At 34.6% G+C, this 27,240-nt stretch overlaps 1 protein-coding gene across 2 annotated transcripts in view; it reads right to left on the reverse strand.

Moving 5' to 3' along the window:
• The window catches only part of LOC126811205 (gamma-tubulin complex component 2), a 123,431-nt gene that overhangs the window by 94,707 nt on the left and 1,484 nt on the right, over positions 1-27,240 (reverse strand). For both annotated transcript variants that reach the window (XM_050536776.2, XM_050536775.2), the window contains exons 2-3: positions 9,955-10,030; positions 1,713-1,794 (exon numbers count right to left, since the gene is read on the reverse strand). In XM_050536776.2, the coding sequence (XP_050392733.1) occupies positions 1,713-1,794; positions 9,955-10,007 (135 nt within the window). In that variant the 5' untranslated portion in view covers positions 10,008-10,030. The remainder of the gene's footprint in view (positions 1-1,712; positions 1,795-9,954; positions 10,031-27,240) is intronic.

The following is a 27,240-nucleotide window of genomic DNA, read 5'->3' on the forward strand; positions in this document are numbered from 1 at the left end:
AAATTTTCATTGTGTCTTAAATATTGGATACCAGAATCCCATCTTTTCACGGTAAGATACCAACATCAATTTTGATTTAATTTAACCAGTAAGTTGTGTTTGCAATGTCAAAGACTGTGTTACTGTGTTAAAGACTTAGCTACCAGGGGCCAGTTTCACAAAAGTTCGTAACTTAAAGAAAAAAAAAACTACGTTAAGAAAAACTTACGAAAAAGATACGAATTATTTACGCCGGTTTCACAAAGGCCGGCGTAAGTTTTTTCTTAACTTTTTCTCCTATCTTTTTTCGTAAATACGTCACGAATGGTCGTGACGTCATGTTGCGTCACTTCATTCACACTTCTGTAAACATTCCCACGGACTGAATGTTGACAATGTCGGCATTATAGCCGTTATGTTTGATTTGATCCTTACCTTTTGAAACATAAACGACAAAATGATATATTCCTTATATATATGCTAAGATTTAGCGGTGTATTTATGAATAAAATGCTATTTTCATGCCTGTTGTTTACTTGTTTTTGTTTGCTACGTCATAGCGCGTGACATAGTACCATACGTCGTCTGCCAAAAGCCGAAATGGAACCAAAAAGGCGAAAACAAAATTGGAACCCGGCAGCTCCCGGTGTTTTAATTAAGGGGGTTGAACAGAATTATGGGATTCTGAAGGAACTATGCAGTGAACTATGTAATTTTACGACGAGTCCCCTTATCGCGTGTCATGTTGAAGCTTAAAGTTAAAACAAGACGATAATTCGTACATTTACCTGAGTTTAGAATCAGCTGTTGCTTGAACATTAATGGAATGAAACCCTTTCCTGCAGACGAACAGCGGCTCATTTTCTCACGATGGTGCTATGATGGCAACTTGTGTACCATCAATCGTTCCCACTACATTTGGGAAGCCTGCTATTTGGTGAAAACCTTCCTTTGTAGAATTGATATCTTCCATGGAATAGGGGAAATTTATTGATAATTTATCGTCAACACAGGTTGTTATTGCTCGTGAAACACGATAAATTACTCTAGACACTGATGGTACACTCATCCCATGTGCATCAGCAATGAGTTTTTGGAAGCTACCTGTGGCATAGTATCGTAATGCAATCAGGACTTGTACAGGTGATGACAAGGATTTCGATCGGTAAGTTGCGGTTTCGATATCATCATTATTAATAATAATACAGTTAATAAGATGTAATATACTGGTCCGATCAAGTCTGTACCGCGAAACTAACTCCTCATCTGTATGGGTGTCGAGAGGGTTTAATCTATCCCAGAATATTCTCTCTCGTCGAAGTTGCCGATCCGCATAAAGTAACAAGGCGGCCATTTTGTCAAAGATACGAAAAAAATTCCAAATTACAACAAGGTGAGAGTTGCCGTAGACTTTACGATAAAAGTTACGAATTTCGTAAGTTAAGAATTTTAGTGAAACGCGATTTTTACGTAAGTTTACGTTACGATAAACTTACGCAAATTTTTCATCGTAAGTTGCTTTGTGAAACTGCCCCCTGTACTTTAAGTTGGTTTCAATGTCCACATTCATGTCTTATTTGGATTTTAGTTTATCTATTTTATTTTCATACCGTATTTAGTAAAGCGCACATGATTTTAAGTCAATGAGAGCAATTATTTGTAGAAGTTGTGTACTATAAAAATAAACATAAAGAACAAATATTGAATGCATAAGGTCCAGAGGGAAAAATTACCTGAGTTGTGACATAAGGTGTTCTATTCTTTAAAAGCATCTCTGTGTAATCTTCTGCACCAAAAGTATCAGTAGATCGAACACTAAAAATACATATATACTCTTCAAAAAAAGTAGGGGATATTCAAAAACAATACAAAACTGCGGAAATGCAGTTTTTATTAGAGGTAACCAATGTATGTTAATAACAGGCCAATTGCCTACACATGAACATAAACGGTTCATATGGGTGGCTTATCTGACGGTCCCACAGTCCATGCGAAATGATATTTTTTTTACTGGACATTTGGGCAGGTATTATTCCAACTATTACTGGACCGAATGAGATTTTACTGGTCCAAAAAAGTTCATACCAAAAATATGCATAAAATAAGTAATAATGGCCTAAAACTCGAAAAACAACAAACAGTATATATAAGGGGGAAAACACTTTACTTTATTACAAAGATTATCTATTGTATAAAGACTTTTTCGCACACTTCCTTAATTGTCATTTTGTGTTAATGATAACAAAGATAACCATATATAATCCCTTAGATGACAATCGAGTCTACCAGAAGCCAATGTTATTAATACAATAAAAGGACTTTCGTTTTAGTCTGGATTAACCTAGCCTACTACTTACTAGACTAGCTCGATATACGGTGCTACGTACTCGAGATAAGATTTTGTTTACATTTTAAACAATAGTGAAATTAACACAATAAATTAAACGAGAATTCAACAGTCCGTGCACGAAGTGCCGTCAGTCAGTGCCAATACGGCGATGATTTAATATTTGTAAGTTGAGTGTCGGTTAACCCGTCCACAGTTAAGGTAATACCGGTACTTGACTTGTATATTATTTAATTGATTAGAATAGATCAGTTTTACTCATTGGTTGTTTATATTGTTTTATTTACCTAATAATCAACTAGCTTGGCTCACCATCCCGACAGCGATTAGTTCGAGTTCAAATTCTTTATTCCTTTAAGCCAAGGACTCATCAGGTATAACATATAGTACAAACAAATAAATAAATACAATATGAACCAAAAACAATATAGTTCACCGATGTTTTTGTAATAAAGAACAATAATATTGTTTGTTGATTAGCGTTATGATTTTAGACAAAATGGTAAGTTCACCAATGTTTTTGTAATAAAGTAGACCCGTATTGTTTGTTAATTAACTTTATCCCATGATTTAAAAAATTGGCGATGGTTAATATTGGGTCAAAAATAATTCCTTAAATTGCGCCGGAGCCCCTTTTAGATAAATTGAATTCGCATAAAAATAACAAAGAGTGGCTACGTGCGATTTTATTCTTTGATCTTTGATACACGAGACATTTCTGTTATTCAAACAAATCTGCACGAGAATGACAACATACAAGTTGACAGTTACCATTGATTTGGGGTTCATGTAGAATAGGCTCTTCTATCGAGCCTACAGTTATTCTTTTCTAAAATAAAATGAGTGAATTTTATTTACATTTTGTTTACATTTTAAACAATTGTGAAATTAACACAATAAATTAAACGAGAATTCAACAGTCCGTGAACGAAGTGCCGTCAGTCAATGCCAATACGTCGATGATTTAATACAACCAGCAGTCAGTAAACCGGGTCCAGAATCTTTCCGGACAACTGGGCCGGTATTCATGATGAAAATACCGGACCGAGAGCTATTTTATCGGTAATGACCGACGGTCCGACGGCTTTCGCATGGACTGCGGTCCCATTTCACTTGCAAAGAGATACACCGTCAAAAGTGAAAATGGACGTTTTTGATTTTTGTATTAATAATGGGTAAGTGCTCCACAAATCCTCAGACATTCAGCAATTCGTCGCGGTAGGCTCCTAATCAACCGTCCAATCACGATTTGGGGCAATCTGACCCACTCCTCTTGCAGTGCCACGGCCAATTCGTGCCATGTCGACGAACACGTCCCCTGATCAAATTAAACGTAACACACTAAAGCAAAGATGTGCTAAACAGTAAATCTTACGCAAGAACTGATAGGAAAGCAAACATGGATAGATAAACCAGCACGCTGCAGTTTTGATCAATCCTTCCTTGAAGTGTCAAATTTTACAATAAACCCCTCCCACGTGTATGGCGCTATTGCGTGTCGCATGTGCAGCTCAGTGTTTCTGTTGGGGCAATAAGTACTTCATCTGTGAACATACTCTCAAAGCATGTTAAGTGTCCATGACTATTTATCATATCACAACCTGCATTTCAATACCCCTTACATTTAGGCTATAAGGAACACATATGCCAAGTTTCAAGACAATCCATTAAGAATCGTTGTCTGTAGGCAACACACACACAAAGAAAAGATAGGTTGCCAAGCAACGAAACATACGCCCACAGCAGTTAAGTCGTCCGAGCAGTCAACAAGAGTCGTCGCATATTTTTACTATTGTCGGTAATGAAACATTTATAATAAACAAAAATCTGATTAAGAGTAACAACTATAAGTAATTATCCAAAAATCATTAGAACTCTAAATTGTTTGGTTATAAGTTCTGCCCCATGCTAATGTTTAGTATACGAAACATTTAATATCATGGATTTAGCTGTTCAAGTAATCAAAATTCATTGAAAATCAATATACTTGTTCATCTCAAGACCTTTAACTCCGTTTATCAATCTAAAGTCAATCAGATGATAACTTTGGTCTCTAGAGCATCCACAAGATTTTTCAAAGAGATCAAGGGCCATAACTCTGGTATTAGTTATTGGAAATCATTGAAAATCACCGGGCTTCTTCGTCTCACGACCTTAAGCACTGTGTATAAATTTAAAGTCTATCAGATATTAACTTTAGCCTCTACAGCGTCCTCAAATTATGACCTCTATAGGGTCGACAAGCTAAAAACGTGATATTTCGTACAATCAGGGGCCATAATTCAGGAAGTTACTGTCCGATATGGGCAAATATTAGAAGGAACCGAGATCTTTGCGTTATAATCTTACTTTTCAGGTTTCAACAAAATCGGATAAAAATTATGACCTCCATAGGGTCCACAACCTTGATATACCATTTTCACGAAATTCGAAATCAGCCGTCCTTAGGGTGTAACGGTGATATAATAATATGTTTTTTTAAATCGGATAAAAATTATGACCTCTATAGGGTCCACAAGCTAAAAACGTGATTTTTCGTACAATCAGGGGGAATAATTCAGGAAGTTACGGTCCGATATGTGCGGATATCGAAAGGAACCGAGATATTTGGGTTATAAACTTACTTTTCAGGTTTCTACAAAATACGATAAAAATTGTGACCTATAGGGTCCACAACCTTGATATATACCATATTTTTATGCTATTTGAGAATGAAGGGCGGCCATTTTGTCTGTCAGTTTTGGACCGATTTTCACGAAATTCAAACTCAGCCATCCTTAGGGTGTAACGGTGATATAATAAAACGTTTTATTAAATCAGATAAAAATTATGACCTCTATAGGGTCCACAAGCTAAAGTAGTGATTTTTCGTACAATCAGGGGTCATAATTCAGGAACTTATGGTCCGATATGCGCAAATATCGAAAGGAACCAAGGTCTTTGGGTTATAAGCTTACATTTCAAGTTTCATCAAAATCAGAACAAAATATCGAAAGAAAACAAGATCTTTGGGTTATAAACTTATATTTCAAGTTTCATCAAAATCGGATTAAAATTGTAACCTCTACAGGGTCCACAACCTTGATATACCATATTTTTACACCTTTCGCGTACAAGCGGCGGCCATTTTCGTCCGGCAGTTTTGGTTTGATTTTCAGGAAATTTGAACTCAATCTTCCTTAGGGTGTAACGGTGATATAATAATACGGTTTTTTAAATCTGATAAAAATTATGACCTCTTTAGGGTCCACAAGCTAAAAAAGCGATTTTTCGGTCAATCAGGGGCCATAATTCAGGAACTTACGGTTCGATATGCGCGAATATCGAAAGGAACTGAGATCTTTGGGTTATAAATTTACATTTCAAGTTTCAACAAAATCGGATAAAAATTGTGACCTCTATAGGGTCCACAAGCTAAAAACGTGATTTTTCGTACAAACAGGTATAACCAAGCATTTGAACAGTATGCTTGGACAACATATTTTTCTTGTATTATGCATATTCATACATAAAGTTCTTGTCATTTTATTTTAACAGAATTATTATACAGTGTAAATTGAGACCAGTAATACCTATAGTCAGACACTAATCTCCAAGCTTGTTTCAATATAATTATATGTATTCATTGTTTTAATCTTTACAAACAAAAGTTTTATTGCATAGGATTTAATGTTTAATATATATATATATATATATAAAAAAATCTAATTACTTTTATATTTCCAATCAATGATCTTGGCAGATCAATAATAACATGGTTATATGAGCTTTTTCCTCAGGTTGTATTTAGATAGCAGACAAAGAGACATCTCATCTCTTATGTCCGACGATACCACACCACAATGGTCATGAAAGCCAGAAAAACAACAAAACCCAATCAGTAGGCTACAATGGAATGTACAGAATGACAATCAAAGAACACATGCTAAACATAAAGTTTGCTGCTGATCAGGAATAACTGGAGGAACCTGTATTCAGACCATTCCAAAAAACAGAGCTGATTGGAATTATCCGCATCACAGCCATCATAGAATTGCGACGTTATATCAAAAATCGAAGTATGTCAATCAATGCATGATTCTTCAAGAACAAGCATGGCAAAGTTTATAGTACATCACCCCAAGATGAAGGAAAAGAAGAAAGACATTATAAAATGTACACAACCAGGTGTAGTTTTTAAAAAAAATGTAACACCTGTTATGTTTCAAATGTGAGCTTCTCAGATAGAAGCATAATGATAAAACGGACCGCAATATACTTGTGAAACCCTAATGGATAATTTTATGAATGGGACTACTTAAATATAACTACCCAACAGTAGTTCATGTCATAGAAATAGATGGGAATTAAGATGACACAATATGTATTCAAATGTGCTTGTGTTCATACGACTTTATATGTGACGATTATTGGACAGTATTATTAATTCTTCAACATGATATGGAAGTAGGTATCAAACACAAGTCACAAGAAATCTTATACAAGACAGTCTATTCAAGGTGCACATAACATTCAATAAGTTCACAGTATCTGACGTGGTTTCATGTATCAAAGACTGAAAACATTTTTTGTATCCAATCTTATGAACAGTTTAAAAGTTACCTATTATTATCATATATATTATATTGTAATGTTATGAAATATTACATTACATGATAAGCTGCACACGTTTTTGATTTCATTTGTTAACTTTTTTTGTATTCGATGTATGTATATATGTACCCCAAACTATTGATTTCCTACTACATGTTGTGAATTTTTGCAATATTAATTGCAAAGACATCTTACCTGTATGATTCTATTATTTAATTATGTTTATCACTTGTTATTTTTCTTGCCAGGAGGCAAGATATTCAAAGTAGGGGGGAAGAAATATGTCGTCTAAGCTTGGTCATACAGGGGCCATAATCCATGAAGTTTCGATCCGATACATGCCAATATCGAAAGCAACTGAGATCTTTTGGAGATAAACCTATATTTCAAGTTTTATCAAAATCGGATAATAATTGTGACCCGTAGAGTGTCCACAAAATAATTGTGGACTGACGTCCGGATGGACAGGGGCGACGACAATATACGTCCACCTGAAAATGTGGGCGTATAATAAAACCATATAATGGAAACTCATTTGTTGGTAGTATGATCTATATTATAAGTTATTATTTATTGATACAAATTATGTCTAAATTTTTAAAGTAGCGCAGCCTAGCATAACAATACAAATCACTAAATTATTTCTAAATTTTTATTTGCATCTACTCTAGAAGTCGGAATGAATGCCTGATAGTAATCAAGTGACATCAAAGGGATATACCCCCTTTCATCTTTCATTCCAATCATGGGTAAACCATGTGATATTTTCCCACCTTTTCCAAAACTTCTACTCATTATGACAATATAAAAAGCAGGGAAAAAAATGCATGCCAGCAATACCGTAGTAAGATTTGGAACTATTTCACGATAAGTGACATAACAGCACAAGAAGCTTCATACCAGCCCGGTATGCAATGAAGAGCCATTGTAGACATCTTCTTTGGTTTTATTATCGAGAATCGTGATCTAGACAAATAACTATTGTGAAGACCATTGTTTATTTCATATAGTTAATGAATTTGTTAATACTTATCAGAAACACTTTAAATAAAGATAGGTTACCAGGCAACGAAACATATGCCCACAGCAGCTAAATCGTCCGGGCAGTCAAAAAGTGTTGTCGCATATTTTTTACTTTTTTTGGTAATGAAACATTTATAATACACTAAAATCTGATTAAGAGTAACAACTTCTGAACTTCATAAAGTAATTATCAATCATATGATAACTTTAGCTTCTAGAGCGGCACAAGTTTTTAAAAGTGATCAAGGGCCATAACTTTGGCAGTAATTATCGGAAATCAGTAGGATTCTTTGTCTCATGACCTCAAACACTGTGTATAAATTTAAAGTCAATCGGATATTAACTTTAGCCTCTAGAGCATCCACAAGATTTTTTGAAGTGATCGAGGGCAGTTTTTATCAGAAATTGCTGAAAATCAATAGGCTTCTTCGTCTTATGACGGTAAACACTGTGTATGAATCAAAAGTCGATCGGATATTAACTTTGGCCTCTAGAGCGTCCACAAGATTTTTTGAAGTGATCAAGGGCCATAACTCTGGAAGTAATTATCGAAAATCGCTGAAAATGAATAGACTTCTTCGTCTCATGACCTTAAACACTGTGTATAAATTGAAAGTCAATTGGATATTAACTTTAGCCTCTAGAGAGACGGACAGGGGCGACAACAATATATGACCACATTTCAATGTGGGCGTATAAAAAATTCAATAGCCTAATTAGGTATTGTTCTAGTTTGTGATCAGCACACATTGAAAACAGATCTAAGAGGGGTCTCCGTGATGTACTGACTGTGTTCTCCAATTCTATGATTTTGATCATCATGCAATTGGCTTATTCCATATTCCAATCAAAAGGTTTATCGGGTGGACTGTTGTCTTTAAAAAGTCTGTGTGCACATGCGCAGAAATGGCATTCTCAAAAATCGGATTGAGAAAACCGAACTCTCAAACAGTGTGTGAATAAGGATTTAAACCAGCGGCTGCCAGACAGGATAAGCCCACATTTTCGAAGGATGGATAGAGAACAAGCTAAAAAGAAAGTGATTTTTCCTACAATCAAGGGCCATAATTCAGGAAATTACAATTCGATATGCGCAAATATCGAAAGGAACCGAGGATTTTGTGTTATAAACTTACATTTCAAGTTTCAACAAAATAGGATAAAAATTGTGACCTCTATAGGGTCCACAACCTTGATATACCATATTTTTACGCTATTTGAGAACGAACGGCGGCCATTTTGTCTGTCAATTTTGGGCCGATTTTCACGAAATATGAACTCAGTTGTCCTTAGGGTGTAACGGTGATATAATAATATGTTTTTTTAAATCGGATAAAAATTATGACCTCTATAGGGTCCACAAGCTAAAAACGCGATTTTTCGTACAATCAGGGGCCATAATTCAGGAAGTTACGGTCCGATATGCGCGAATATCGAAAGAAACCGAGATCTTTGGGATATAAACTTACATTTCAAGTTTCAACAAAATCGGATAAAAATTGTGACCTCTATAGGGTCCACAAGCTAAAAACGTTATTTTTGAACAAACGGGCCATAATCCATGAAATTTCGATCCGATACATGCCAATATCAAAAGCAGCCGAGATCTTTTGGAGATAAACCTATATTTCAAGTTTCGTCAAAATCGGATAAGAATTGTGACCTGTAGAGTGTCCACAAACAATTGTGGACGAACGGACAGGGGCGATGACAATATACGTCCACATGAAAATGTGGGCGTATAAAAATTGTGACCTGTACACAAACAATTGTGGACGGACGGACAGTGGTGACGACAATATACGTCCACATGAAAATTTGGGCGTATAAAAAACGAATATGTATTTTAATCAGATTGAGATCAATAAGAACCACAGTTATTCACTATTGTGTCCCAAAAGGACAAACAAACCTACTTTGACAGTCCCCTGCTTTCTTCGTAATGGAGAGGACTATAGGTTGTGATTGTGAAACAATCCTTATTACTTAGATGTAAATCTAGATGAACATACCTCAACAAATTCATAAGTTCACTAACATGATGATGAACTGTAAATTCACTCATATTTATTGTTAATATTTGGTAACCTGAAAAATAATATTAATGATGTAAATTCAATAAATTGAATTTTATGCTAGTAATAGGACTATCTACACAGTTGCCATATAAAGCAGTTTTGAACGGGGAAAATTTTGTTATGAATGATCTTTTGAGCTCTAAATTACCGGTAATATAGTATTTTTAAACTTTTATTGACTACATGCAAAATCCTGGGAAAAAAAGTTTCTAAAACCTAGTATTAAATAATATACTGCTTAAAAGAATAACACCTTATATATGTATGATTAAAATTATATTGTTCTATTTTAGTTTATTACTAAAATTCTTGACCAGTATGGTTTTATCTCATCATTAGCTTTATATCCAAGGCCAATTTTTTTTTTTCTTATCTTTCATCCAAATCTTCCAATTCTTCCTGTTTCTTATTTAGAGGGGTATTATATATTGTGCAATAGACTTGTCCTGAGATCAATAGGACAAAATAGTGCCGTAGTTTCTAATTTACAATCTAATGGATGGTATAATTATATTTCAATAATTAATCACTTATGTGGATGAAACCTGAGTGCCTAGAGAAAACCTAGAAAACGAGTCTTCATGACTGATTAATGAATTCATTATTTGATGAAAAAACAGAGGCAATGTGCCAAAATAAATTTAAGTGCATGTATTTTGGTGTTTTTGATCGATTAATGATGAACAAAACAACAGTCTAAATCAGAAATTTTACGTCTTGTGTCAGTTTCTTACTGGGCTAGTAGAATGTTGGCTGGGCTAGTAAGATCTGAAAGCTACTAGCTCAAATGGCTAGTGATCATTTCAGGTTAGTTTCTACCCCTGAACGACCCTACTATGTTACAAACTAGGGACAAAACGTTTGACTATCCACCAGATAGGCTTAATGCTTATATCAGGCATTTTGTCTTTGCCCAGGATCTTGAATGAGTTGAATGAATGAACCTGTGTGAGAGCCACACTATACTCTGTGCCTGTGTGCCATGGTAAAATTACCAGCGGCAGCCAGGAAGGATATGCCAACATTTTGCAAGAGATGGATAGAGAACAAGACCAAATACAAAAATGATTTTTTGTACAATCAGGGGCCATAATCCAGAAAGTTATCGTCTGAAATGTGCAAATATCAAAAGAGACTGATATTTTTGGAATATAAAGATATGTTTTAAGTTTCATCAAAATCGGATTAAAATTGTGACCTCTAGTGGGTCCATAACCTTTGTATTACATCTTTATACACAATTTGCGTACAAAGAGCGGCCATTTTGTTAGACAATTTCATTTCGATTTTCCCGAAATTCCAAATCAGGGGCCATAATCCAGGAACTTACATTCGGATATGTGTGATTAACAAAAGGAACCAACATCTTTATGATAAAAACATATATTTAAAGTTTCATCCAAATCGGATAAAAACTGTGGCCTCTAGAGAATCCACAACCTTGATATACCATATTATAACACTATTTGCGTACAAGGGTAGACCAATTTGTCCGGCAGTTTTCGTCCGATTTTGATGAAATTCTAACTCAACCATCATCAGGGGGTAACGGTGATATATTAAAAGGTTTTTTTCAATCAGATAAAAATTGTGACCTCTATAGGGTCCACAAGCTAAAAACGCAATTTTTCATACATTAAGGGCCATAATTCAGGAAGTTAGGATCCGATATGCGCAAATATTGAAAGGAAACAAGATATTTGGGTTATAAACATGCATTTCAAGTTTCATAAAAATCAGATGAAAATTGTGACCTCTAGAGTGTCCACAAGCTAATAACAGGATTTTTCCTACAATCAGGTGCCATAATCCATGAAGTTATGGTCCAATACAGGAGGCAGTCCACACTCCACCATTAATTTCCACATTGACTTCAAGGTTAATTGTGGCCTCTTTGCCCACCTCCAACTTTTCCTCAAATTTTCGTTGGGCTGAATGCTTTTCACTACAGACAGAGGAATAAATGGTCATGTCTTTGCACTAAAATTTGTATGAGGTTCACCACCCAAATTTTGAGATACACAAACTTGAAGAAGCATACTAAAAACATGTAACTAGTTGCCGTACATATCACCGTAGCCAACCTGATAACCCCGTTATCCTTCCGCCTCAAAATCATGAATATTTACCAAAACCTGGCAGAAAATGTTAATTCAAACCCTCTTTTGGCCTCTTCATCCATTCTAGACCAAAAAATCAACAAAAATGGGCATGCAAAAGGGGAGAAAAGAGACAGAGAGAGAATTGCTATAAATAGACGAACTACAATTTGTGGGTACCGGGATGGTGAAATTTAATGGTGGTCTGCGTCCTTAATGAACAGAATTTATTGAAATTAAATAGGATTCTTCATCTTACTAATGTAAACCACATACAATTTTAATTAATGTATATCAATTTTAAAACAATCGGATAATAACTTTTGGAGTTAGAGCGTTTTTGATCTCATCAAAGAGAATCAAATATATAAAACAAAACCCAAAACGCATATATTGCTTTTACCTGTAAACAATCGGTTGCCATGCAAGATACATGTACGCCCACATTTTGCAAGAGATGAACAGAGAAAGAGCTAAAAAAAAATTAGGTTGCCAGGCCACGAAACATACGCCCACAGCAGCTAAATCGTCCGAGCAGTCGACAAGGGTTGTCACACATTTATACTTTTGTAGGTAATTAGGGGAATCTAATAGACATTTCATACAGATCAGATTATAATTTTCGTCGTTTTACTGTTCACAAAGTTCTACAAACTGAAATAAGGGCCTTAACTCGGGAAGTAATTTACATAAATTGCTGAAACTTGACCAGCTTTTTCATTTTACTAATTCAAAAAATGTAAATAAATTTCATACAGACTGGATTATAACTTTTGCCATTTGAACGTTCACAAGTTCAACAAAGTAAAACAAGGGCAATAAATTTAGAAGTAATCGACAGAAATTGCTGAAATTCGATAGGATTCTTGTTTTCACTAATCTAAATAATGCATATAAATTTCATACAGATCGGAAGATAACTTGAAACATCATTTGAGCATTCACAAGGTTCAACAAGGGTCATAACTCTACAAGTAATTATTTGAAAATGCTGAAGGTCAATAGGACTCTTTGTTTCACTAATTTAAATGATGCATATAAATTTCGTACAGATCAGATGATAAGTTTCGTCCTTCGAATGTTCACAAGTTTCAACAAAGTTAAACAAGGGCTATAACTCTAGACTAATTATTGGCAATTACTGAAATTCAATAGGAGTCTTCGTTTCACTAATTTAAATGATCTGTGTAAATTTCATACAGATCGGATGATAACTATTGTCGTTAGAGCATTTACAAGGTGCAACAAAGGGAGACAAGTGCCATAACTTCAGAAGAAATTAATGGAAATTGATGAAATTCAATGTGATTCTGTGTTTTACTAATATAAATGATGTTTATAAATTTCATACAGTTTAGATAACAACTTTTTTTGTTGGAGCGTTCACAAGGTTCAATAAAGTGAAACACGGACAATAACAAAGTGAAACAAAGGCCATAACTCTAGACTTAACGGAAATTGCTGAAATTCAATATTAGGCTTCCTCGTTTCACTAATCTAAATGATGCATATAAATTTCATACAGATCGGATGATAACTTTTGTTGTTAGAGCGTTCACAAGGTTCAACAAAGTGAAACAAGGGCCATAACTCCAGACGTAACTAAAGGAAATTGCTCAAATTCAATAGGCTTTTTCGTTTCACTAATTTAAATGATGCAAATAAATTCCATACAGATCGGATGATAACTTTTGTCATTGGAGAGTTCACAAGGTTCAACAAAAAGAAACAAGGGCCATAACTCTAGAGTCTAGACGGAATTAACAGAAATTGCTCAAATTCAATAGGCTTCTTCGTGTCACTAATTTAAATGATGCATATAAATTCCATACAGATCGAATGATAACTTTAGTCGTTAGAGTGTTCACAAGGTTCAACAAAGTGAAACAAGGGACATAACTCCAGAAGAAATCAACGAAAATTATTGTACTTAAATAGGCTTCTTCATCTCACTAATCTAAACAACATAGATCAATTTCAAAACAATCAGATGATAAGTGTAGTCTGTAGAATGTTCACAAAAAATTGTAGATGACGGACGGACGTGAGCGACGGCAATACATGACCACATTTCCATGTGGGCGTACAAAAATAATGTGATTTTTTGTACAATCAGGGGTCATAATCCAGGAAGATATGGTCCGATATGCGCGAATATCGAAAGGAACCGAGATCTTTGGGTAATGAACATACATTTTAAGTTTCATCAAAATCGGATGAAAATTGTGACCTCTAGAGGGTCCACAACCTTCGTAAAACATACTTTAACACAATTTGCGTACAAAGTGCAGCCATTTTTTTGGGACAGTTTCATTTCAATTTTCCCAAAATTCGAATTCAACCTTCATTATGGTGGAATGGCGATATATTTAAACCATTTTTAAAATCGTAAAAAATATTGTGACCTCTAGAGAATCTGCAAGCTAAAAATGCGATTTTTCGAACAACCAGGGGCCATAATCCAGGAAGATACACAATTATCAATAACAACCAAGATCTTAGTGTCTTAACAGTGATATATTCATCTTGTGTGTAGGTATCTTAAAGTTATTGATTATAGTAAATTCAGATCTGACTAGCTAAATTCAACTCTTCTTCAAGATCCACCCCAATCTGTGAATGATCTTGCCACTCTGTACAACAAGACTCTGTCCGACCTTCTAGACTCACATGCGCCTTCAAGACACAGAACTGTAACTGTCAGACCTAATACACTAAGGTATGACTCAAATGTTCTAGAAGCAAAACGTTCTCAGCGCCGAGCAGAGAGAAAATGGCGTAAATCTAAATTGGAGATCCACAGACAACTGTATTGCTCTCAGAACTCTCACTTAACCAATGTTATCCAAAAAGCTTAAAGTAACTACTGTTTAGTTAAGCTCGAACACTATGGCCAATATCCACGCAAGATACACACATACATGCATTCTCTCCTGGGTAAGAAATCTGAAACAAAATAGCCTTCTTCTGATTATTCCAAGAAACTAGCAGACGAGTTCAATCGTTAATTTGTTGACAAGACCAATAGAATCAGAACCTTGCTATTTGAATCTTCTGATAATTCAACCTCAATTGATTCAACAGTTGAATTTTCTGGTGGTGCACTCAAGGAATTTCAGTTGTTTTCTGAAGATGGTTATCCGTTTATCTAAGCCAACCACTTATTCATCAGATCCCTTGCTACACCTCTAGTGATTCAACTTGCAGACGTGCTTCTTCCTACAATAACTTTGATAATTAACTAGAACTGCGAAGCAGTAATGACAGGTTTCACCGGTGCCACGTTACCCTTGAACTTATGTCACTTCCGGTACCAATGAAACCGTTAAACAGGTTTCCACATAAGCATTGCACACATGAAATAAAATGGACGCAGAAACAACCAAATCCAGCAATCAATTCATTTGCTACATGTCAGTGATCCTGTCAAAATTACATTACTTCCGGTGATAATGAAAATGTTAAATTGGTTTATGAAATCAGAAATAGCATCATCACATGGTGAAAATTTTATGTAAATCCTATAATAATTGCCACCTTTATAGACCAAAAACCTTGAAAAATGACTTGTAGAAAATCGCCTATTTCTCTGCAACCGTACAAGTTAGAAACCATTTTGAGGTATCTGTATGATCGAATGAGTTCATTCTATTTGTTGATTGGAATCAAATATCATAATTTTAAAAACATTACAAATCTGATTCATTTGAATAAAATATCTGTTTTGAAGGCTAAAAATACAGTTTTTGCCAAAATGACGTTACTTCCGGTGATAATGAAAATCTTAAATTACTTGTATGAAATCGTAAATGGCATTATGTATCACACAGTGAAAATTTCATGAAAATCGAATAATAATTGACACTTTTATTGACAAAAAACCTTAAAAAGTACCCTGTTGAAAATTGCCTATTTCTCCGCAACTGAACAAGTTAGAAACCATTTTGTGATATCTATATGATCGTAAGGGTTCATTGTATTAGTTGATTTGAATCAAATATCAAAATTTTAAACAAATAACAAATATGACTCATTTGATTAAATTACTGGTTTCGAAGGCTATAAATACAATTTTTGCCCAAATTACGTCATTTCCGGTGATATTGAAAATGTTAAATTGGTTTGACCTAGTTAAAATTGACATTACACATCAAATGGTGTCACTTTTATGAAAATCGAATAATAATTGACTCTTTTACAGGCAAACTAGCGTAAAAAGTGACTCATGCATAATTGCCCATTTCTCGGCAACTGCGCATATTACAAATTAATTTTCACATACATTCTCTCCGTATAGATTATTGCTACGAGTTTATGAAAGTTACGAAGTAATATTTTAAAATATGAAAACGCTGGATGGGTTGTAAATAGCTTAATTTTACACCTTTTTTCACCTTTTAATTGAAATAGCCCGAAAACGGAATCGAAATTAAAAAAACTGGTCCCAACATTTTGTGCGCCTTTAAAGGGCGCACAATTTCAGTTATACCAGATTTGAAAAAAATAATATTTGCTTTCGAAAAATGGTACCTAACTGTCAAAATTGTAGTTTTTTGTCAATTTACGCCACTTCCGGTGCCGACAGATAACACTATTGATAACAAAAAAAATGACAATTGAGACAACGGAGCATATGAACTTTGTTTTATACAAATCGAACAATAAATAATTAATCTAGGACTGAAAAACTGAATTAGCCAATGGGGGCCAAGGAAAATTACCGAGACAAAAATTTTTCACATTTTTGCCCAAGTCAGAGGACTCGTTATATTTGTGTAAAACACGACTAAAAAATATTCATAAATAAAAAAGTTTTTTGTAAAAATTTAAATTTTCTAAATTTAGTGCCTAATATCTGCGAAGATTTGCCGAAAATCAAAAATCAAAAGTAGCGTAGCTATGTGCCCCGTCTCCGGCTATGCCAAAATGCATCGAAAGTTAAAATCCAATGATTATTGTTAAAATTAATGCAATATTTCTAAAAACGATAGCTTCGGTGATTTCGGACATTTCGCATTGTCGCAGAACGTTCAAAATAGCTTTATCCTCTAAGTCACACCCACTTTTCCGATAAAACCGAAGAAATCGTAACGATCCGACAATCAGTTGCTGAGATCTACTCAAAACAAAAGAAGAAAAAAACGTCCAACGAATTAATACAGTACAGTACTTACTTACCAACTCAAATCAAAATGGCGTCTTTTCAGGTCCTTATGCGCACGCATCTCGCTATCCATCCAGCGTAGGTGTGATCTGCAAGGGAAGACAACTCTGCTTGGGAGAACAATACGCACGACCAAAGCGCACTGTATCAATAATATTATGGAATTGGCATCAACAAATTACATGTACGCTCCCCGTGTGAATAAAGACAAACGCGTTAATCTGCCCTTTAAAAATTCCGCATTGATTAATACATAAAACCAATATAATACCACTTTCTTTCCCCTATTTTGGCCAAATGTGAAAAACGTACTAAACTAAGGCATACATGTACATAATGACTGACGGGTATCAACACCATCAGATAATAACTTTCAGATACCAGCCCATAGCCTACAAATGGTTCTGAAGGTTTTTATAAATCTTTCCAACAAATATGGTAAATATCAGCCATTTAAATTGGAGGAAAGAAAAACAAACACAATTTGCAAGAGATGGATAGAGAAGAAAGTTAAACAAGAAAGTTTTTTCATACAATAATATAATTCAGGAAGTAACAATCTGATATGAGCTAATTACCACAGGAACCAACATCTTTTGGTAATCAATTCTTTTTATACATTTAGTGATCCTGACGAAATTACATTATATGCAGTGATAATGATAAAGATAAATTAGTTTTTTAAAATCAGAAATGGCAAAGACCCAAAACCTTGAAAAGTGACTTGTAGAAAATCGTCTATTTCTCTACAACCGTACAAGTTAGAAACCATTTTGCGGTATCTGTATGATCATATGTGTTCAATATATTTGTTGAGCGGAATCAAAAATCATAATTGTAAAAACATTACAAATCAGACTCATTTGACCAAAATATCTGTTTTGAAGGCTACAAATACAGTTTTTGCCAAATTGACGTTACTTCCGGTGATAATGAAAATCTGAAATTACTTGTATGAAATCATAATTGGTAAAAGGTATCAAACAGTGAAAATTTTATGAAAATCGAATAATAATTGACAGTTGTATGGTCCAAAAACCTTGAAAAGTGACCTGTTCAAAATCGTCTATTTCTCCGCAACTGACCAAGTTAGAAAGGAATTTGTGATATCTATATGATCGTATGGGTTCATTCTATTAGTTGATTGGAATCAAATATCAAAATTTTAAACGAATAACAAATACAACTCATTTGAATAAATTATTTGTTTTGAAGGCTATAAATACGGTTTTTGCCCAAATTACGTAATTTCCGGTGATATTGGTAATGTTGAATTGGTTTGACCTAGTTAAAATTGACATTACGCACCAAATGGTGTAACTTTTATGAAAATCCAGTAATGATTGACTCTTTTACAGGCAAACTAGCGTAAAAAGTGACTCATGCAAAATTGCCCATTTCTTGGCAACTGCTCATATTACAAACTATTTTTCACATACATTCTCTTCGTATGGGTTATTTCTACAAGTTTATGAACGTATCAAAGAAATATTTTAATATATGAAGGCGCTGGATGGGTTGTAAATAGCTTATTTTTACCCTTTTTTTTACCTTTTAATCGAAATGGCCCGAAAACGAAATCGAAATTAAAAAAACTGAGTCCGAGATTTTGTGCACCTTAACAGTGCGCATCTTTTGGATAATATCAGATTTGTAAAAAATAATATATGCTTTCAAAAAGTGGTACCGAACTGTCAATATTGTAGTTTTTGCTAAATTTACGCGTCTTCCGGTTCCAACAGGAAACTTTACCGGTAACAAAAAAAATGACATTTTGAACCACGGAACATATGAACTAGGTTTTATACAAATCGAACAATAAATAATTAATGTAGGACTGAAAAACTGAATTAGCCAATGGCGGCCAAGGAAAATTACGGAAACAAAGAATGTTGACATTTTTGTTCAAATCAGATGACTCTTTAACCTTGGTTAAAATGTCATATAAAAATATTAATAAATAAAAAAGTTTTTTGTAAAAATTTTAATTTTCAAAATTTGGCGCCTAATATCTTCCAAGATTTGTCGAAAATCAAAAATCAAAAGTAACATAGCTATGTCCCCTGTTTCTGGCTATGTCAAAATGCATCATATGCTAAAATCCAATGATTATTGTTAATATTACGGCAATATTTCAAAAAACGACATTTTCGGTGATTTCGGACATTTCGCAATGTCGCAGAATGCCGGGAATAGCTTTAATCTCTAAGTCACACCCACTTTCCCAGTAAAACTGAAGACATTGTATCGATCCGACAAGAAGTTGCTGAGATATAAGCAAATTGGAAAAAAAAAAAAAATAATAATAAGAAGAATAATAAGAATAATTTTAACAAAAACAATAGTGTTTCACACAAGCTACGCAGTGTGAAACCCTAATAACAGCCTTCAATCGGGCGTCTTTCCTGAAATTCTTAAACATGCATTGGTTAAACCCCTACTTAAGAAGCCTTCAATGGATAAGGAAATATTCAAAAACTATTGTCCTGTATCCAATTTACCATTCATTTCAAAGATATTGGAAAAAGCTGCAAACATTCGGTTGGACGATCATTTGACTCTGCACTCAATGTTAGATCAGTATCAGTCAGCTTACAGACAAGGCCATTCAACCGAGACAGCTATTCTCAAGGTTGTGGATGATATCAGAAATATTGTTGACACGACACGATCGATCCATTGGTGCTCGTAAAAAAACTTCACGTAGAGTTCGGCATTACAGATGGGGTCCTGGCATGGTTTGAATCTTACCTTCTCAGTCGTAGTCAATCGATACAGATTACAAACACCAACTCCGATTCTGTTGATCTTTCAAATGGAGTTCCTCAAGGTTCTGTGCTGGGACCAGTGCTATTTGTACTTTACACAGTCAGTGTCACCAATATACTTAAAAAGCACCAGCTTATGTACCACTCTTATGCTGATGATACACAAACTGTTGACAGCTGGAATTCTACAGATCTTTAGGATTCATTTAATAGAATCACATTATGTACAAAAGATATTAAATCATGGATGACCAATAATATGTTCAAACTCATTGATGATAAAACAGAGGTCATGGTTATTGGTACCAAACAACAGCTTTCTAATAAATCAGAATCTATCATCCACATCGCTGCCTCTCAAATAAATATTGTTTACTCGGTTAAGGATCTTGGTGTCCATCTTGATTCCGAGCTTAGTATGGAGAACCATGTTAATCAGTTGTGTAAAGTTTGCTACTTCCATCTCCGGTCTATCCGACATCTTATTACAAAGGGTGCTGCGCATACTTTAGTCAGATCATTAGTTTCCTCACGACTCGAGCACTATAACAGTTAACTCTATGGTATAAATCAAAACCTGATAAACAAACTTCAAATTGTGCAAAACACTGCAGCCTGGATCGTGTGCAGATCTGACAGAAACTGTCACATTACACCTGTATTAAAAGAACTGCACTGGCTACCAATCACCCACAGAGTCCATTTCAAACTCCTGTGTATGGCCCATAATGTTTAAATAGAACAGCCCCAGAATATCTTAGTTCAATGCTATCTGAATAAATCCCTAAAGGCACCCTAAGGTCACAAAATGATCACCTACTAACAGTACCAAGTTATAGACTTAAATCCTTTGGGTTTCGACGATTTTCCCACAGTGTGCCAAACCTATGGAACTCTAGACCTGTAAATCTCAAAACTTCGCAATGTTTAGAAACTTTCAAATCAAAACTAAAATCTCATCATATGTTTGAATCCTATTATAAAGAGTGAACTATAAAACTGAAAAGCTAAACAAACCTGCGCCATGAGCATACTGTTTGGATGGAATGTGCGCAAAATGAATATTCATTATTAAGCTTTCATATGTATTACATATGAAAGCTTATTGTTTCTGTTAAGATTATTATTATTATTATTTTTTTTGTGTGTTTTTCTTGCAAATCTTATATCTCAGAATCTAACCGTAGGATCTTTCTGAAATAAAATAAAACCAAGTACCCCCCCCCCCCCCCCCCAAGAATAGGTGGTGGCTTTGGAATGAATATATTTTCAAAACGTTTTACTAATCCGAAATCACCGAATTTTACGAACAAATGCATTTGACCTACATTGCTGTAACTTTGTGACTATTTGACCTATTTTACTATATTTTTTTTCTTTAAGTACATTGAAACATTTACTTCAAATCTGCAATTTCGGATTTTCGAATTTTCGAAAATTCGTCGCTGTGATTTTGAACCATAAGTTGAAACCAACTTGACAACTTCTTTAATAGTTGCACAATTTTCATGAAATTTAGTATATGTACATGTAAGGTAAGTAGATCTTACCGATGCGACTTGAAAGATGTCATTAGAAATTTTCTAAATTATCTCCCCTTGATGAAATTAAGGATCAAAGTTTTCAAAAAAATCGACAAAATATAGGTCAGATTGCCTTGAAATTTTTTTTCTGTACTAGTTAAGACAGTACTGATGTGTACACAAAATATGGAGTTTGTCGAGCGAACTGGAAGTGCCACCATCTCAAAACGTGAAAAATCCATAAGGCTTTTGCAATATTTTACTTACAGGCATGGGAATTACATTTTCTGAATCCTTGAAGGAAAGCCTAAAAATCTATCGGATCAGAATTTTGATTTTGGTCAAGTGATGGTCACCATTTTGAACTAAATATGAGAAAAGTGAAAAATCCACGTTAACGCATGTTAAAATGAACACAATAGACCGTAGTTTGAAGAATACGTCTCCTATTACCGAAAAGAATACATTTCTGGATAGCCGGGATCAGGGTCGAATTTATGGTATTTGAAAATGTCACAATTTCGAATTTTGCCTTTGAAGTTTTTCGTCCCGACAAAGTTGTTTTCGTGTGAAAAATCTCATTAACTTCGCGAGTTTTTGACCGCTTTTAATGATTTTTATTTCATCTTGTTGAGATTCTTTATATGACCCATGACATGTGGCAGGAAGTGATTGTGAATATGAAAGCTTTCATATCTGCTTACCAGATCTAGTTATTATTATATTCACACGTTATTTTTAAATCGGATAAAAATTGTGAACTCTAAATTTTATATAATCAAGGGCCATAATTCAGGAAGTTATGATCCGATATGCGCAAATATCAAAAGGAACCAAGATCTGTGGGTTATTATAAACATGTATTTCAAGTTTCATCGAAATCGGATCAAAATTGTGACCTCTTAGAGGGTCCACAACCTTGATATACCAGATGTTTACACTATTTGCGAACAAGGGGCAGCCATTTTGTCCAACAGTTTTGGTCCGATTTTCACGAAATTCGAACTCAAACAAAGTTAAGGCTTAACGACGATATATTCAAACTTTTTTGTAAATCAGATAATTGTGACTTCTAGAGGGACCACAAGCTAAAAACGTGATTTTTCGTAAAATCAAGGGCCATAATACAGGAAACTACGATCCGATATGCACAAATATAGAAAGCAGCCAAGATTTTTGGGTTATAAACATGCATTTCAAGTTTCATCAACATCGGATCAAAACTGTGACCTCTAGAGGGTCAGCAACCTTGATATACCAGATGTTTACACTATTTGCGTATAAGGGGCCGCCATTTTGTACGGAGGTTTTGGCCCATTTTCATGAAATTCGAACTGAACAATCATTACACTGCAATGGTGATATATTCGACTGTTTTTTTTAAATCGGATAATAATTGTGACCTCTAGAGGGATCACAAGCTTTCGTACAATCAGGGGCCATAATTCAGGAAGTTACTATCTGATATGCGTGAATATCGAAAGGATCCAAGATCTTTGGCTTATAAACATGCATTTCAAGTTTCATCAAAATAGGATCGAAATTGTGACCTCTTAGATGTTTACACTATTTGAGTACGAGGGGCAGTCATTTTGTCCGGCAGTTTTGGTCCGATTTTCACGAAATTTGAACTCAACCAAAATTACGGTGTAACGGTGATATATATTCAAAAGTATTTTTAAATCAGATAATAATTTTGACCTCTAGAGGGACCACAAGCTAAAAACGCGATTTTACGTACAATCAGGGGCCATAATTAAGGAAGTAACGATCTGATATGTGCGAATATCGAAAGGAACCAAGATCTTTGGCTTATAATCATGCACTTCAAGTTTCATCAAAATTGTGACCTCTAGAGGGTCCACAACCTTGATATACCAGATGTTTACACTATTTGCATACGAGGGGCCGCCATTTTGTCCGGCAGTTTTGGTCCGATTTTCTTGCAATTCGAACTCAACTAACATATGGTGTAACTTTGATGCAAACATGTTTTTTTTAATCGGATAATAATTGTGACCACAAGCTAAAAACGTGATTTTTCGTAAAATCTGGGGCCATAATTCGGGAAGTTAGGATCCAATATGCACGAATATCGAAAGGAAGCCAGATCTTTGGGTTATAAACACGCATTTCAAGTTTCATCAAAATCGGGTGAAAACTGTGATCTCTAGAGTGTCCACAAGCTAAAAACGTGATTTTTATTACAATCAGTGGCCATAATCCATGAAGTTATAGTCCGATACATGCCATGTCGAAAGGAACCGAGATCTTTGGAAGATAGACCTATATTTTAAGTTTCTTCAAAATCAGAGAAAATTGTGACCTGTAGAGTGTCCACAAACAAATTGTGGACGGAAAGGGGCGACAGCATATGTCCACATGAAAATTTAGAAATTTGATAGTTTTGACCACAGCATTGTACAAGGGAAACTACCCAGTCTTCATATAAATATTTAAAAGACAAAGCAAGAAAATTGTGATCTTACCGGTTAGTATCCGATAGAAACAAAATAACAGACAAAGGTATTAAGTGTATATATATTTTTGTTTGTGAACACCAAAACTCAAAACTGAGCAGTGACTAAATTTTTTTTCATAAAATACTGTACCGTACCATATTTAAGTGCTGCGAAACTTTTTGATAGGTTGTCATCCCTGTGTATAAGATAGGTTGCCAGGCAACAAAACATACGCCCACAGCAGCTAAATCATCCGAGCGGTCGACAAGGGTTGTCGCATATTTATTCCTTTGTAGTTAATTGGGGGCCTTTACAAGACAGTTCCATACAGATCAGATTATAATTTTTGCTGTTTTGAGGGTTCACAAGGTTCTACAAATTGAAACAAGGGTCTCAACTCTGGAAGTAATTTACAGAAATTGTTGAAATTTGACAGGCTTTTTCGTTTCACAAATTTAAATGATGCATATAAATTTCATACATATCGGATGATAACTTTCATCAATCGAGCATTAACAAGGTTGAACAAAGTCAAACAAGGGCAATAACTCCAGAAGTAATAAACGGAAATTGCTGAAATTCAATACGATTCTTCTCTTTACTAATTTAAATGACGCACGTAAATTTTATATAGATCAGCATATAACTTTTGATGTTAGAGCATTCACAAAGTTCAATAAAGTGAAACAAGGGCCATAACTCTAGACGTAATAAACAGAAATTGCTGAAATTCAATAAGCTTCTTCGTTTCACTTATTTAAAAAATGCATATAAATTTCAGAAAGATCGGATGATAAATTTTGGCATTAGAGCGTTCACAAGGTTCAATAAAGTGAAATAAGGGCCATAACTCTAGACATAATACACAGAAATTGCTGAAATTCAATAGACTTCTTCATTTCACTAATTTAAATAATGCATATAAATTTCAGAAAGATAGGATGATAACTTTTGGGGTTAGAGCGTTCACAAGGTTAAACAAAGTGAAACAAGGGCCATAACTCTAGAGGTAATAAATGAAAATTGCTGAAATTCAATAGGCGTCTTCGATTCCCTAATTTAGATATTGCATATAAATTTCATAAAGATCGGATGTTAACTTTTGGCATTAGAGCGTTCACAAGGTTCAACAAAGTGAAACAAGGGCCATAACTCTAGGCGTTATAAACGGAAATTATTGAAATTAAATAGGCTTCTTCGTTTCACTAATTTAAATAATGCATATAAATTTCAGAAAGATAGGATGATAATTTTTGGGGTTAAAGCGTTCACAAGGTTAAACAAAGTGAAACAAGGGCCATAACTCTAGAAGTAATAAACGGAAATTGCTGAAATTCAATAGGCCTCTTCGTTTCCCTAATTTAAATATTTCATATAAATTTCACAAAGATCGGATGTTAACTTTTGGCATTAGAGCGTTCACAAGGTTCAACAAAGAGAAACAAGGGCCATAACTCTAGACATTATAAACGGAAATTATTGAAATTAAATAGGCTTCTTTGTTTCACTAATTTAAATAATGCATATAAATTTCAGAAAGATAGGATGATAACTTTTGGGGTTAGAGCGTTCACAAGGTTAAACAAAGTGAAACAAGGGCCATAACTCTAGAAGTAATAAACGGAAATTGCTGAAATTCAATAGGCTTCTTCGTTTCCCTAATTTAAATATTGCATATAAATTTCACATAGATCGGATGATAACTTTTGGCATTAGAGCGTTCACAAGGTTCAACAAAGTGAAACAGGTGCCATAACTCTAGACGTTAAAAACGGAAATCATTGAAATTAAATAGGCTTTTTCATCTCACTAATGTAAACAACATACATCAATTTTAAAACAATTGGATGATAACTTTTGGTGTTAGAGCGTTCACAAGAAATTGTGGACGATGGACAAATGGACCGACAGACGGACGGACCGTCGGACGGGGGCGGCGGCAATATACGACCACATTTCCATGTGGGCGTATAAAAACGATCTATCCGGACAAGTTATGTTATTAGCTTCGATGAGTGTAATTCTTCAAGCTCTAGATGACTTTTCCTTTATTTGTTTCGTTTATGTGACAACTTACAGTTTATTATTATTAAATAAATTTTTTATGCATTGGAATATTTAACTGAAGCCTACAATTGATTTTCTTTTACCGGTGGTCATTTCAAACACCATACATAATAAAATAATTTGTTCATACGGCAGTATGAGTAAAATACTTTATTCTTCAGCATGGCTCATGATCAGACAGTGTAGGCCTATATAGGCCCACTTTTTAGGACTGATGATTTGAGGCTGACAGACTGAACTGAAGTGAAATGGGGTTTAACATCCTACTTTTCTGCAGTAATCGGGGTAATGAGAAGAAGAAGGGCATCTAACCTTGCGTTGGCTATTTGGGAAATTTGGCCAGTTTTCCGTCCCATCATTATCACATAAGATAGAACTGGTTAAACACGTTCCAAATATAATTTTAACACAGAGATCATTGCTACGATAGATGAGTAATACAGGTGTCATGAATCGGAAGTGACAAACACCAAAGGAAAACATGAGTTATCCCTCTATATAACTGACTGAAGTGACGAGTGATAACAGATATACGGCCAAATTTCTGCTCAGTAATAATTCCTTCAAAGACCAAAAGTTGTTATATGGGACTGTAAGAGGATATCTGACAATTCAATAAAGTAATTGAATGTCATTAGGTAAGAGAACACGAGAAAAATAGAAATAGTCCGTACATTCTGTTGTTTTTATTCATTCTATACCTTATAAAAACATGGTAATGCACAGAATTTCCGTTTTTCTTTCGTGTTCTCTTATCTCGTGGCAGTCAATTCTTTTTATGAATTGTCAGATATCCTCTCGCAGCTAGTCTCACACAACAACTTTTGGTCTTCGAAGGAATTATTAGTGAGTAGAAATACGGCCGTGTATCTTTTTTCAATCGTCGCTTCAGTCAGTTAATGAGTTATATAGAGGGATAACTCGTGTTTTCCTTTGGCGTTCGTAACTTCCGATTCATGACACCTGTATTACTCATCTATCGTAGCAATGACCTCTGCGTTAAAATTATATTTGGAATGTGTTTAACCAGTTTTATCACATATATTGGGGGTTTCAGGTCAAAGTTTCAAATGACAGAAAAAAAAAAATTAAAAATATTTTGTGAAAATATACATAAAATGCTACCCAAATTTGTTT

This window comes from Patella vulgata, chromosome 2 (assembly GCF_932274485.2).
Source record: "Patella vulgata chromosome 2, xgPatVulg1.2, whole genome shotgun sequence".
Classification (NCBI taxonomy): Eukaryota; Metazoa; Mollusca; class Gastropoda; family Patellidae; genus Patella; species Patella vulgata.